General features: G+C 36.6%; 1 protein-coding gene across 1 annotated transcript; it reads right to left on the bottom strand.

The window, feature by feature from the left end:
- Positions 1-977: 977 nt before the first annotated feature.
- Positions 978-1,910, bottom strand: LOC129620533 (olfactory receptor 4F21-like). Its single transcript, XM_055536348.1, has one exon. The coding sequence runs from the start codon at positions 1,908-1,910 to the stop codon at positions 978-980; it is 933 nt and encodes a 310-aa protein (XP_055392323.1).
- Between the last annotated feature and the right edge of the window lie 13,403 nt (positions 1,911-15,313).

Raw genomic sequence — 15,313 nt, 5'->3', positions numbered from 1 at the left:
ATCCCAAATAAACTACTGTGATTAAATTTTGTCTTTGAGTCTTCTGAGGGAAATCAGCATAAGTAACTAAGTAGAGTTAGTATGTCCTACACAAAATATATAACCATTCAATGTGATGGTTCCTGACATTTCCCAAACCAAGCTAATTTACTTACAAATTTTATAAGAAGATGAAGTGATTTTATTATGTTTGTTATTGTCAAAATAGCCACACTTTCAATCCAAAATGTTATTTAGTAGATATTCATGTTATTTCGGAGAAGGTGATGGCACCCCACTCCAGTACTCTTGCCTGGAAAATCCCATGGGCAGAGGAGCCTGGTAGGCTGCAGTCCATAGGGTCGCTAAGAATAGAACAGGACTGAGAGACTTCACTTTCACTTTCATGCATTGGAGAAGGAAATGGCAACCCACTCCAGTGTTTTGCCTGGAGAATCCCAGGGACGGGGGAGCCTGGTGGGCTGCCCTCTATGGGGTCGCACAGAGTCGGATATGACTGAGGCGACTTAGCAGCAGCAGCAGCAGCATGCTATTTTAAAAATAATAAAAGAATCACCTTATGTGGTAGATTGATGTCTTCCATGGTAGCAAATGTAATGAATAAATACTACACAGATGTAGCAGAATTTTGTTCAGTGAGGTATATGATACATCTGCTGCTGCTAGTTTTGTCTATTTTAGGTCTTAGGTACCTAAGTAGAGGTGGCACAAGTGGCAAAGAACCTGCTTGCCAGTGCAGACATAAGAGATACGGGTTCAATTCCTGGGTGAGGAAGATCCCCTGGAGGAGGGCATGGCAACCCCCTCCAATATTCTTGCCTGGAGAATCCTCATGGACAGAGGAGCTTGGAGGGCTACAGTCCATAATGTTGCAGAATCAGACATGACTGGAATGACTTAGCTCGACTCGCTTGCCTGAGTAGAGAAGTCCAAAAGACAGATGGATTATAGTCTTAAAGCTCCAAAGTCATATCTGATCAGCAAAATTTGACATAATGTCTTTTGATCAATCTTTTTATGGCTACCTTTATCTCTTTGTTCCTTAATGTATATATAATGGGATTTAAGACAGGGGTGAGAGCAAAGTCAGCAATGAAGAGGTATTTATCAATTGATGATCTGGGGAAAGGCCAAACATAAAGAAACATGCATGGAGTGAAAAAAAGAACCACCACAGTGATGTGAGCTGACAAAGTGACAAATGCCTTGGATAAGTTTCCTGAAGAACGTTTCCAGACAGTGACCAAAATGAAGATGTAGGAGAGGATTAGCAGGAAGAAGGTGCCCATGCTCATGAAGCCACTGTTGGCAGCAATAATAAACTCAAATTTGGCTCCATCCGTGCATGCAAGTTTTATGATTCTGGGAAAGTCACAATAAAAGCTATCTACTTTGTTAGGACCACAAAAGGGCAAGTTTATAATGAAAGCAAATTGAGACATAGCATGAATGACCCCAATTACCCAGCCAGTGATTACAAATGAAACACATATTTTAGGGTTCATGATGTTCAAATAGTATAGAGGCTTGCAGATTGCTGTGTACCTGTCAAATGCCATGGCTATGAGTAACACCATCTCCACTCCTCCCATTATGTGGATGAAGCATATTTGTACCATACAACCTTGGAAAGAAATTATCTTGTATTCATTTAAAAGGTCTGTAATCATCTTGGGGACTGTGGTAGAAGCAACCCCCACATCAATGAAGGACAAGTTTGCTAATAAGAAGTACATAGGAGAATGTAAGTGAGAATCAAAAATTACTAAAAGCAAAATGAAGAGATTTCCCAGGATGATCCCTAAATAAATCCAGGAGAATATCAACGTGAGAAAAACTTTCGTTTCATAAGAACCAGAGAGTCCAAGCAACACAAACTCAGAAACCACAGAATCATTTGGTCCATCCATTGACTTGGGCAGAAGAGCTGATTATCAAATCACCTGAGGATAGAAAATGAAAAGTCATAATTAGTAGTACAAAAGTAGACTTTCTATTCATCCTACTCATTTGTATTTTGGTAAATAATTTAACTAGAAGAAAAAGAATATGGAAACATTATAAGAAGAATGATTACATTAAAATTTATGAAAATTTGAATGAAAGTAAGTGTGGTTACTTCTCTTCTTATTCCATTTTCAGATGTATAAAATTTCTTTTGTTTCTCAAGTTTTGGACATTTTCCTTGATCATCTACCTAGGTGTGCTCTCATGTGAATAAACTTAGTCATTTCTGTCACTTTTATATCAATGTTCTCACACAAAATTGCAAAATACCCTTAGCTGAATTTATTTCATTGGTTAAATAGAAATCTTCAGATTGAAACTGTTTAATGTGTGTTACGTTGCTTCACCTGTGTGTGTGTGTTTTGTTTTTGTTTTTTTCTTTTTGACACAATTTATCAAGGAAGTAAGGTGTCCAGATATTGATTTTTCATAATATTTGATTCATGAAACATTATCATAGTGCATATAGACCTCTATATTCAATAAAATATTGATTACAAAATACCTATTAGTAGAAAATGTTAAATTAACAGATGACATTTATCAATATACCCTCTATACAAAGCTTTGTACTAAGCTCGTTATCTCATTTAAACTTCATAGAATTCCATATAGAAATGCAGTTTTATTAGACTAATTTTATTAATGAAGAAACTGAGTCTGCAATGGACCAAGTGTCAGAGCCAGGACTTTTATCCAGAGCTATGGGATACCATAATCCATGCTTCTAACCATAGAAGTATGCACTTCAAGGCCAAAACCTTCCCTGGATCTTCCCCATCATTCATTGTCATTGTCATTGCTCGGTTGCTAAGTCATGTCTGACTCTTTGTAGCCTGCCAGGCTCCTCTGTTCATGGAATTTTCCAGGTAAGAATACCGGAATGGTTTCCATTTCTTTCTCCAGGGGATCTTCCTGACCTAGGGATGAAATTCACATCTTCTGTGTCTCCTGCATTGGCAGGTGAATTCTTTACCACTGAACAACCTGGGATGCCCCAAGGATCCATCAATTAAACTTAATTAAAATTTTTGTTTCCTTCTACCTACTAACGTAGTTCACAACTTAAAAAAAAAATCAGATCAAATCTCTAATCTAGTGTCCCTTTCTAATTTTCCTTTATTTCCCTAACTCTTCTTTGGCTCTTTTGTTCATCAGTAAGTTGAAACAACTCAGTTTCCAAGATTCCTTATCTATAGAAAAACCCCTGGAATATGAATGCATTGTCTATTAATCAATTTTCAGTCACCATTTTCCTTGATCTCCTTGCAGGATGTGATGCTGTTTATCACAACCTTGTTTATGTAACTCCCTCTGCTGTTGGCTTCTTGGCTTTTGTAAAGCTAACCCTCTTGCCATTTATTGCCAACAGAAATTCCATTTGCTTAAGTAGTGGACTGAAGTCTAAATTTTAGAAGAGAATAGCCCTATTCCAAATTATGAGCATGATATATGATTTGTCTAAACTAGTCACTATATTTTTCTAAACCAGTTACTGTGGCCATGAATTGGACTAAGATGGCACACGTGACCTAGAGCTAACTGTTCAATGAGATATAAATAAATGGGTGTTTGGAGGGCTTTCTTTCCCCAATGAAATGAAAAATGTTCATGTAGAAAAAGTCCTTTGTATGGTCTATTTTTTCCCCTTTGCATTTAACTCAAAGGACATGACTAAAGGTGCAGCAACTGCAAAGTTCTAAAGCCTGTAAAATACAAATAATATAGTAAAAATTTAGGGAGAATCTGCAACCAAAGGGCATATTGAATCAGTTAAAGCCAGCAACAGTCTCCCTTCAGATTTATTTTTGTAATGTGATAAGAAATGAATTCCAACTTGTTTGATCCTCTGTAAATCAGATTTTCTGTTAATTTACTGAACGCAACCATGCTGTGTCCATGACAGTCCGCCCATAATTATTCACTTAATTTTCTGATTTCTCTATGCCTCTCACTAACTCAGTGATCACTTCTCCTCTGCTCATTCTTAATTTCTGATGTGACTCAAAGTTTTTTAATAAGCATTTTTTTAATTCAATATCAGTTTACTGAGTTTAACAAGTACCTGTATTTTGAATTCTGAGTCTGTAGCTTCAATTGTACTCCAGAGTAATTTATCCAAAACTGTATACACAAATGAAAGCCACACCTCCATCTTTGAGTTGACATGTCAAAACTGAATTAATAATGTTGTTGTCTACTCCAACACCTTTATAATATTGTTACTGTTCTTCCAGATGACTAATTGAAATGCCTGTGTGTCACTCTCCTCTGTCCTTTTATTTCCATCTCCATTTGCACAATTTTCATTCTCAAGTATTTTTAAATTTCTTTCTCATTTCTGTTGTCATTTTCCCTTTTGTTTCTAGTCTACATATTTTCCCATCTTGATATTTGAAAAGGCTACTGAATGATCTCTCTGATTCATTGTCCCCAAGACTATCTCTTTCTATAGTCTATTTTCAGAGCTCATTTATCTAGAGATCAAGTATTATCACATAGATTTTCTACTTAAAGCCTTTGGTGAGACTATCAAGAAAAAAAAATTCTTCATCCCACAACATAACACCTAAGGCCTTGAGAGAAATTTTATTTGAGAGTATTTTTATTGAAATTTTAGGAAATGAATGTACTACTCACTGAATAAATTTCAAAACTGATTTACATAAAAACTCAGTAAATTAGGAAGAATTAAGAATGGGGTCGCAAAGAGTCAGACACGACTGAGCAACTGAACTGAACTCAACTGAAGAATTATTTTGAACAAACTGCTTTTAATATCATTTTTAAACCAACAGTCAGCATAGACATGAAACATTAAAATCAGGAACACAAAGGCTGCAGTAACATGTTTCATGTACCATAGATGAGATTAAATCAAATAATACTATTGAAAGAAAGGTATCAAAATTGCAATTATTTGCAAGTCACAAAATTATCCATCTCAAAAACCTAAGACAATTGAACAGAAACTATTAAATGTAGTAAAATATTTGAATAAAAGTGATGCTAATAACTTGATAAAATATGATAAAAGGAGACATCATTTATGAGGGAAACAAATAAGCAATTTATGCATTTTATTGAGAAACAAACCGTTCTGGAATATTTGAAGCCTTGACTTAAATGGAAGCTGAAAATCATGCTAACTTATAAAAAGACTCAAAATTATAAAAATATCAATTATCACTAAATTATTCTGAGCAATAATTGCAGTGCTCATTAAAAGTTTAATGGAAATCTGGAACATGACAAAATGCACCAAACTCCATTTAAAAAGCCCAGGGAAATGTTGAAGAGGGAACAGAATGGGAGTTAGAGGAGAAAAAAGAATGCTATCTGGAAAAGATATTGGAACACATTATAAACCTCTACTAATTAGACGATGATCAGTTTGAGTAAAGTTGAACAGATAAATTAACAAAACACAGTTGATAATGAGATACAAATTAGGGAATTTAGTATATAAGGAAGAAGACGTTACAATTATGCAGGAGAATAAAAGTTTACTCAATAAATTCAGAGTACTCAATGGTTGTTAAACATGTAGCTCAACATTGGAAATATAAAAGTGTATTTTACTATATATCTTACATAAAAGTAAGTTGTGAATGAAGAACTTAAATGTAAGGCTTAAACACAGTAGTAAAAGGATTATATTTTAATAAAATATGTCATAGTTAATTTTTAAACTTGAGGTTGAAGAAATTTTTATATGTTTCCTACAAATTCAGAAAGCAGATTCCAATTTTGTACTTTTTTTCCTCAACAGAATAAATAAACTTGTTGCTATGGGATTCAGAAAGCAGTGTTTTATTCTCAGCTGTTAGGAATGTGAAGTGGTATAAGCAATCTAGAGAGCAATTGAGTAATAGGCTAAAAAAAAATATATGTATTTGTACTGACTCAGTAATCCTATGTCTTTGAATGAATTGAAATAAACAAACAAATGGTCTTCCCAGGTGATGCTAGTGGTAAAGAACCTGCCTGCCAATGCAGAAGGGTGTAAAAGACATGGGTTCGATCCCTTGGTCAGGAAGATCCCCTGGAGGAGGGCATGGCAACCCACTCCAGTATTGTTAGCTGGAGAATCCCATGCTCAGAGGATCCTAGCAGCTATAGTCCAAGGGTCGCAAAGTCACACAAGACTAAAGCGACTTAGCATCAGTTCAGTTCAGCCGCTCAGTCATGTCTGACTCTTTGCGACCCCATGAATTGCAGCGTGCCAGGCCTCCCTGTCCATCACCAACTCCCGGAGTTCACTCAAACTCACGTCCATCGAGTCAGTGATGCCATTCAGCCATCTCATCCTCTGTCGTCCCCTTCTCCTCCTGCCCCCAGTCCCTCCAAGCATCAGAGTCTTTTCCAATGAGTCACCTCTTTGCATGAGGTGGCCAAAGTACTGGAGTTTCAGCTTTAGCATCATTCCTTCCAAAGAACACCCATGCACGCATGCAAACATACAAATAGCTGAGATGTATATTTTACTTAACAGCATTTCTTACAATACAAACTTTTTTAGAACAAGGGATTAAGTGGATACATTTACACAATAGAGGTTTTTTAAAAAGATTACTGTACACTAAGTTAGGTGTACATTAACTAACATATAAAGATATATTGATAAGTCAAGAAAGCATTTATATAGAAAACAAATCTTTTTATTTTGTGCTCATTCAGTCATTTCCTACTCCTTGAGGCCTCATGGACTGTGGCCCACCAGGCTCCTCTGTTCATGGAATTTTCAGGCAAGAATACTGGAGCAGGTAGCCATTTCCTTCTCCAGGGGATCGTCTCAACCCTGAGATCAAACCCACGTCTCTTGCATCTCCTGCTTTTGCAGGTGGATCCTTTACCATTGTGCCACCTGGGAAGCCCATTTTTATTTTGGGGGATATGCAGATGGCATTTTACATTAGTATCTGCTCCCCAAATTCTAAAGGTGGTGGTATTTTAAATCAATTTAGGCTTGTTTCCTTATCCTCAACTTGTTTGGTATATTTTTAGAGATAATATATATATATATATATATATTTTTTTTTTGTTTTCCTAATATAAAAGCCAGTGTATCAAAATTAATTGAGGGATAGAAATATTTATATTGGAGTCATTTCCAACACACAGTATAATGTGGATTTAGGAGCAAAACTGTCTGTATCCCCAGATCCTCCATTTACTAGCTGTTCTAGGGTGAGATACTGAACTTTCTAGTGTGTTATTTTTTTCTGTTACAGACAGATACTGAAAGTCAGCAGCAGCTAAGTCGCTTCAGTTGTCTGACTCTTTGTGACCCTATGGACTGTAGCCCACCAGGCTTCTCTGTCCATGGGATTCTACAGTTATGAATACTGGAGTGGGTTGCCATGCCCTCCTCCAGGGGATCTTCTTGGCCCAGGAATTGAACCTGTGTCTCTTTTGTCTCCTGCATTGGCAAGTGGGTTATTTACCTCTAGCGCCACCTGGGAAGCCCGTTATAGTGTATAGCAAGTGCTAGATAATTGGCACCCCACTCCTGTACTCTTACCTGAAAAAACCCCATGGATGGAGGAGCCTGGTAGGCTGCAGTCCATGGGGTCGCTAAGAGTCGGATACGACTTCACTTTCACTTTCACTTTTCACTTTCATGCATTGGAGAAGGAAATGGCAACCCACTCCAGTGTTCTTGCCTGGAGAATCCCGGGGACGGGGGAGCCTGGTGGGCTGCCGTCTATGGGGTCGCACAGAGTTGGACATGACTGAAGCGACTTAGCAGCAGCAGCAGTAGCAGATAATTTAGATAATTCTCAGGAAACCATGGGAATAATGATTGAATTCCTCTGGTAAAAATAAAGGTAGTATCCTTTTTTATATTGTGTCAGTAGAAATAGGATAGCCATTTTATTTTTCTTATCCTAATGTTCAGAGAGAAGAAGGATGAAAAAGTCAAGAGATTTCACATACCACTCCAATAAAGAACCTTAGCATTTTGAATAGTATTTTACATTCATCTCATAATGTATTTTTAACTATGAGAATAATACCAAAAGGATACAAACAAAATGAGTAAAAATCACTCAGATAAAATGAGTCAACAAAGAAAAAAAGGACAGAGGGAGAAATCGATTGTGGCGAGTAAAGAAAAAGATATATAATTATGAAATCAGATTTTGCAGTTATAAAAATTAGGCCCACAGACCTGCCCAAGCTCACATTTCACCCACAGCAGGTTCAAGGAATTGAGAAACACTTAGAGATTGTCTCCTTTTCAGATTCATCATCATTGCTTAAGATAAATAGCTATAAGTGATTCTTACCATCAATACTGAATCTGTTAGCAAGACTGGGAATTAATTACCAATTTCTGCTTCATGTATTACTGCCCTTTGCCTTTCAGGGGCAAAGGGGTTTCTTTTTTGTGACTGTCTTATACAATAGACATGTGAAAGCTCCTTCCACTCTTGATTGTCCTTGATGGGAGAAAATGTAAACTCAAAGTTCGCTTGGTCATAAACCATTAATCTGTATTATTTTTAATGATTTCTGTGGAAAATATTTTTTTTCTCTATGCCAGAGAGTTAAGTACTTTCTTCCTACTTTTCTTCCTTCCTTCTTTCCCTCCATCCTTCCTTCGTCCTGCCTCCTTAACCCTCTTTCTTTTCCTTCTTTTCTTCATTCCCTTTCCGTCCTTCTTTTCTTTCTTCATCTCTCTTAATACCTTCATCTCTCTCTTTTTCCTTTACCTTTCTCAAGCTTGGAACTGGATGATTAAGATGTTGACTAGTGCTTACTATGTACTACTCACTGTGCTTAATACCAATATTATTCTTTTCAATAAGCACAGCACTTACTGCAATTTTATAGATGAGAAAGCTTGATTTTTCCATTTCATAATCTAGAAAGTAACAGAACTGGAATATAAATGGAGGTCTGTCTAACTCCAAAGTAACTTCTTTATTAGAAATGGCTTCCAATTTCTAAAGACTAAGAAAATAACGATTTCTGAAATAAGACATTTTGCCCTATGAATAAGTAACCCAGACACAGACATATGTAAAGGCCAATAACAGTAAGAAAAGTTGTTCACATTTATAGTAAAATAATTTTAACTTCATCATTTATCTTCACTGGACTGTACCTAGGCCCCTATTAGTGGTAAGGACTGAGGTTTTTCTGTATTTATCACACTGATCAAATGGTTGAGTAGGAAAATGCAAAAACAATCAGAAGACATCAGGATAATTTGGAGAGTCTGTGAGAACACATGTTTCTCAACCAGGGTAGCTGGGAACTGCTAAGACTGTAAAAAGCAGAGCTGTTTTTCAGTATGTGTTAACCGCTGTTGGTAATCCAGAAGTCCCAGGGATTAGTTAGGAGAAAATGCAAAATTCCCCTAAGCACATTAACAGCATCACACATTTAAAACTAAGATCTATAAGGATGTGTGAAAACATACTAAAGAAAAAACAAAGAATTTAGTCTTAAAATAAGGGAGAGGCATTAGTGAAAGTTCAAAAATCAGTTAACTGGGATATACTTACTCTGTAGAGATCACATCAGAAACCAGAATCTTGTTTCTGTCTGAGAAGGTTTTCTCTATATTCTAACATTAGTCTGAAATGAAGTCCAATTAATTTTCTGTCATGACCAGTGCTGGTGGGAGAGCTTCCTTCTCAGTGTGGCAAGTTTACACTATAAAGTGTAGCCTCTGGGCTTAGAAACTTCCCATATCTGTTTAAATAGAGCCAAGTATTTGAAAAGACTTTTCCTACATGCTCCTCGGGGATCTTTTGCTGCCTGCTTTCTCTGAATTTAGTGCATCATGTAGTAATGCACTCTTTTTCAAGTTACACCAGTTAAACTATTGCTAAAAGGTTATTGTATGTAAAAAAAGGAAGTTTAAAATATGTCTGTTCAGTTTTTTCTTTTGCTCTGTATCTGCCACGTCATGAAGTAGAATAAAATATAAGCTCCGGCTCCAGCCCAAATTAGATGAGTTATGTACATGGGCAGGTGACAGGGAGCTCATCACTGAAATGTTGCCACTGTGCTCATGACTTAAGGACTGCTATGGACCTCGACTTCCTGGTCCTTCAGAGGAATAAGTCTCAACAGTCTCAGTGCTTCCTTGACACTGAAAATGTCCATTACTGGCCCTTTGTTTCTTCTCCATCTTTACTGTCTGGCTTTTCCCCCCTCCAAGTTTTATCTCCTTAATTTCTAGAGCTCATGAAATATGAGAACACTTATTTTGCTTACCAGACATTTTGTGCCTTGACCATCTCAGTCTGAGAATATTAAGACTTAACACTTATTCACTTGCTTGGGTGTTAAACACAATTTTCAGGCATCATCTAATTATATAAAGACACTTAGATACATGAACAGAGGAGAATACAGGCAAAAAGAGGATAAATGATTTTCCCTAGTCTTAGACAGCTTAATAATGAAAGTCTAGTGACTGCTAGTTTCTTGCCTGGAGAATCCCAGGGACAGGGGAGCCTGGTGGGCTGCTGTCTATGGGGTCGCACAGAGTCGGACACAACTGAAGCGACTTAGCAGCAGTGAGTGCTAGTACTGGGGATAGGATGCTGGTTTAGAGCAGAGTTTGGAGTATGATTTGTCTGGAACTTGAAAAACCTTTGTAATGCAATACAGTATTTCTGAAAATCTGGTAATGTTTTATTTATTTTCTTGGGTGTTAGTTGCTTGACCATTTTCATTTATGAAAATTCACATTGTACCTTTACGATTTCCTTGCTTCCTACTTTTCCAGCTTATTGTTGTCTACTATTTCTGCCAGTCTGTCTCAGAAGTAACAAGCTTATTCTAGCATGAATAGCAATCTGAAATGAGCCAGTTTGAGACTGTGTAAGAACTATAGGTTCATAAAGCAAAAGGAAGTGAAACCTTATAATTTGTTACCATACAATTTTGAAATTACAGCAAAAACATGCTATAGGAGACTTCTGATTTCTCTCTGACAGATAAAGAGCTTGTAATATGTCACTCATATTTTTAAATTATGAAAAATACTGGACACTGAAAAACAATGACTTTTTTGTTTCTATAACTGCTACAAAAAAGGTCCTAAGACAAACTGGCCCCTGATGCCTGAAGAGAGAGATATATTCAGGGAAACACAGCTGAGGACAACCTAACTAGAGGAGAAGCCACAGGGACCATAAACTGATAGAGAGACTTGAATGATGATTTTCATGATTTGTTATAGGTTGAGTTTGGACTGGCATGAGAAACTCATGAGGGCCACGTTACTGGGGTGGGGCACATTTTTGTGAGCTTTACCTCCAGGAACCCCACCAGGTTCTCAGTGTAAAGATTTGAGAAAGATCTTTCCCCCATGGTTATGACTGGGGAAGGGAAAAGTTAACCATTGTGAAAAATACCCAGAGCCTTCTCCATAATGAAGGGCAGGTAAAAGGACTTTGTCTGAACACAATTTAAAATTTTTTCCAATCTGGGTAAGGAAATTATTCCCATGCCAACCCTCTGCAGTTTTCCTGTATCACCTAAGAAAACAAACTTCAACATAGTCAGAAACAGTCATCGAAAAAGCAAGAGTGTTCCAGAAAAACATCTATTTCTGCTTTATTGACTATGCCAAAGCCTTTGACTGTGTGCATCACAATAAACTATGGAAATTCTGAAAGAGATGGGAATACCAGAACACCTGATCTGCCTCTTGAGAAATTTGTGTGCAGGTCAGGAAGCAACAGTTAGAACTGGACATGCAACAACAGACTTGTTCCAAATAGGAAAAGGAGTACATCGAGGCTGCATATTGTCACCCTGCTTATTTAACTTATATGCAGAGTACATCATGAGAAATGCTGGGCTGGAAGAAGCACAAGCTGGAATCAAGATGGCCGGGAGAAATATCAATAACCTCAGATATGCAGATGACACCACCCATATGGCAGAAAGTGAAGAACAACTAAAGAGCCTCTTGATGAAAGTGAAAGAGGAGAGTGAAAAAGTTCGCTTAAAGCTTAACATTCAGAAAACTAAGATCATTGCATCCAGTCCTATCACTTCATGGGAAATAGATGGGGAAACAGTGGAAACAGTGGTTGACTTTATTTTTCTGGGCTCCAAAATCACTGCAGATGGTGATTGCAACCATGAAATTAAAAGACGCTTACTCATTAGAAGGAAAGTTATGGCCAACCTAGATAGCATATTAAAAAGCAGACACATTACTTTGTCAACAATGGTCCGTCTAGTCAAGGCTATGGTTTTTCCAGTGGTCATGTATGGATGTGAGAGTTGGACTATAAAGAAAGCTGAGCACTGAAGAATTGATGCTTTTGAACTGTGGTGTTGGAGAAGACTCTTGAGAGTCCCTTGGACTGCAAGGAGATCCAACCAGTTCATCCTAAAGGAGATCAGTCCTGGGTGTTCTTTGGAAGGACTGATGTTGAAACTGAAACTCCAGTACTTTGGCCACCTGATGCGAAGAGCTGACTCGTTTGAAAAGACCGTGATGCTGGGAAAGATTGAGGGTAGGAGAAGAAGGCGACGACAGAGGATTAGATAGTTGGATGGCATCACCGACTCAGTGGACATGGGTTTGGGTAAACTCCGGGAGTTGGTGATGGACAGGGAGGCCTGGCATGCTGCAGTTCATGGGGTTGCAAAGAGTCAGACACGACTGAGTGACTGAACTGAATTGAACTGAGGCCTCAAGAAAATAGATTGGGAATGTTGTTTCCAGGGAAGGAAGCAGAGACAGACAGAAGAGTTAAACACATTGCAGAAACATTTATAAAACTTCATCTCTAAACCACAGACCCCTATAAGATAGATATCTAATCTTAGAAAATATACAGTGCTTCTGTTCCTTCACAAATTACCACCATAACAACAGGGATCCAGTATAGTAATAGTAGACTACAGCTGAAAGGACTGAATATCACAGATTCTTACTGAGGAGGAATACTTAGGGAAACTCAAAGTCAAGGGAGGGGAGTAAAACAAGGACACTAGAGATATTTGGTCTCAATGAGTTTAAGGGAAAAAACAATATGCTTGATGATTCCCAAACTGATGCAAAGAGAAAGAAAAAGAAATCAGAAGAGAACAACTAAAATTGTGGGGCAATGAAAAGAGACATAGTCAAAGCTATGGTTTTTCCAGTGGTCATGTATGGATGTGAGAGTTGGACCATAAAGAAAGCTGAGTGCTGAAGAATTGATGCTTTTCAAGTGTGGTGTTGGAGAAGACTCTTGAGAGTCCCTTGGATTGCAAGGAGATCAAACTAGTCAATCCTAAAGGAAATCAATCCTGAATATTCATTAGAGGAACTGATGCTGAAACTGAAGCTCCAACACTTTGGCCACCTGATGCAAAGAGCTGACTCATTAGAAAAGACCCTGATGCTGGGAAAAATTGCAGACAGGAGATGAAGGGGACGGCAGAGGACGAGATGGTTTGATGGCATCACCAACTCAATGGACATGAGTGTGAGTAAGCTCCAGGAGATGGTGAAGGACAGGAAAGCCTGGTGTGCTGCAGTCCTTGGGGTCACAAAGAGTCAGACATGACTGACTGAACAACAACAAAAGAGACATAATGTGTGTATAAGTGGCATACCAGAGGGAGAAGAAAAAGAATAGAGCATAAGAAATGTTTGAAATAATGTTGGTGGAGAACTACCAAATAGTCATGAAATCCCTACTAGATTTCTCCTAGATCCTGGGACGTCAGAGAAGACCAACACTAATAAATATAAAACAAAAAAAACCCTCACACCTAGGCATAGCAAATGCAATGCAGAAATCAAAAGAGAAAGATAAAAATTTGAAAGGAACCAAAGGTTGGGGAGACATCTTGCCTACGAAGGAACATGATAAGAATTATATTGGCCTTTTTGTTAGAGAGCATGCAAGCAAAATGAATGGAGTAAAATATTCAATGGATTGAAAGAAAAGAAAATCAACCTAGAATTCTCAATCCAGTGAAATTATCTTTTGAAAGTGAAGAAGATATAACATCTCCACAGACAAACAAAAACTGGAGGACTGCATCACTGGGAACATTATGCTACAATAAATGTTAAATAAGTTCTTTGGGCAGAAAGCAAAAAAAGTATGTAGGTCAGAAACTTGGATCTATGTAAGGAAATGAAGAACTCTAAAGAACGAATACATGACCCCAAAAAAATGTTTTTCTTTATTCCTAATTAATTTAAAAGATAACTCTTTTTTTTTAGTAATAACAGTAATAATGTGTTGGTTGTTGTATCATAAATAAATGAAGGAATAATAACAATGTCAGAGGGACAGAGGGAGGGTTGGGAACATTGTTTTAAGGAACATGTGCTACATGAGAAGCAGAAGTGTTTGAAAGTGAATTTAGATTAGTCAAAAATATATATTTTAACTCTAAGGAAACTACTAAAATTTTTTAAAAGCATAATTGACATAGAGAGATAAAATGAAATCAATAATATAAGCAAAATACTTTTTTACAATTTTTAGTCAAGTAAAATGCAATTTAAAATTTTAAGTTATTGAGGTTATAATAATGATAATAGTAGTTATTAGACCCTTTAGATTGTGGCTAAGACATTGCACAAAGAAAATTTTTTAGCCTTTAAACTTTTAACTAAATAAGAATGAACATGATATTATAACTGTCGTTTCAACTTTAGAGCTAATGTTATAATTAACTTATGTTATATAAGTTATAATATGTTATAACTTCTTATAATTATGTTATAATTACCTTAATGAATATTATGGTAAACCCAAACAAACTGGCATAGAATAATATATAGGAAAGCAAATATTAACAATTAAAAAACAGATTTATAGTAGAATAAAATAACTCCAAGATAATCTGAGGCAAATATGGTAATTAAAATATTAGTTAATATCTTTAAATAAAGAAAATACAATGTATTAATATAAAGTGAAAAAGTTATCACAAAACGGAATACATTTTTACAGAATTTTATATGGATTTTTTAAAATAAATTGAAATTCAAAATAAAGTTGATAGATTTCAATGAAAATATATATCACCAAAATTGGCTCTAGAAATTATTTTTTTTTAATTAAGCAGACCAATCACCCTAGGAAAAAAACATTAAAAACCAGTTCTCAAATAAACCCCTAAGTCAAGCATTCCTGGAGTGTGGGAAGACTATCCATTCAAGTCAAATTGTGGATAGTTGATTGGGGGACAGATAAATATTTGCAAATCTCATAAGAAGATATAGTATAACTCTGTTTGTCTTCTTTGATATTTAAGATTCTTGTCTTTCAGATTTTACAACTGGATTATAAGCAACTTTTCACTGATGCTT

This window comes from Bubalus kerabau, chromosome 10 (genome assembly GCF_029407905.1).
Source record: "Bubalus kerabau isolate K-KA32 ecotype Philippines breed swamp buffalo chromosome 10, PCC_UOA_SB_1v2, whole genome shotgun sequence".
NCBI lineage: Eukaryota > Metazoa > Chordata > Mammalia > Artiodactyla > Bovidae > Bubalus > Bubalus kerabau.
Note: the sequence above shows the minus strand (reverse complement) of the source record. Positions and strands in the feature narration are given on the sequence as shown.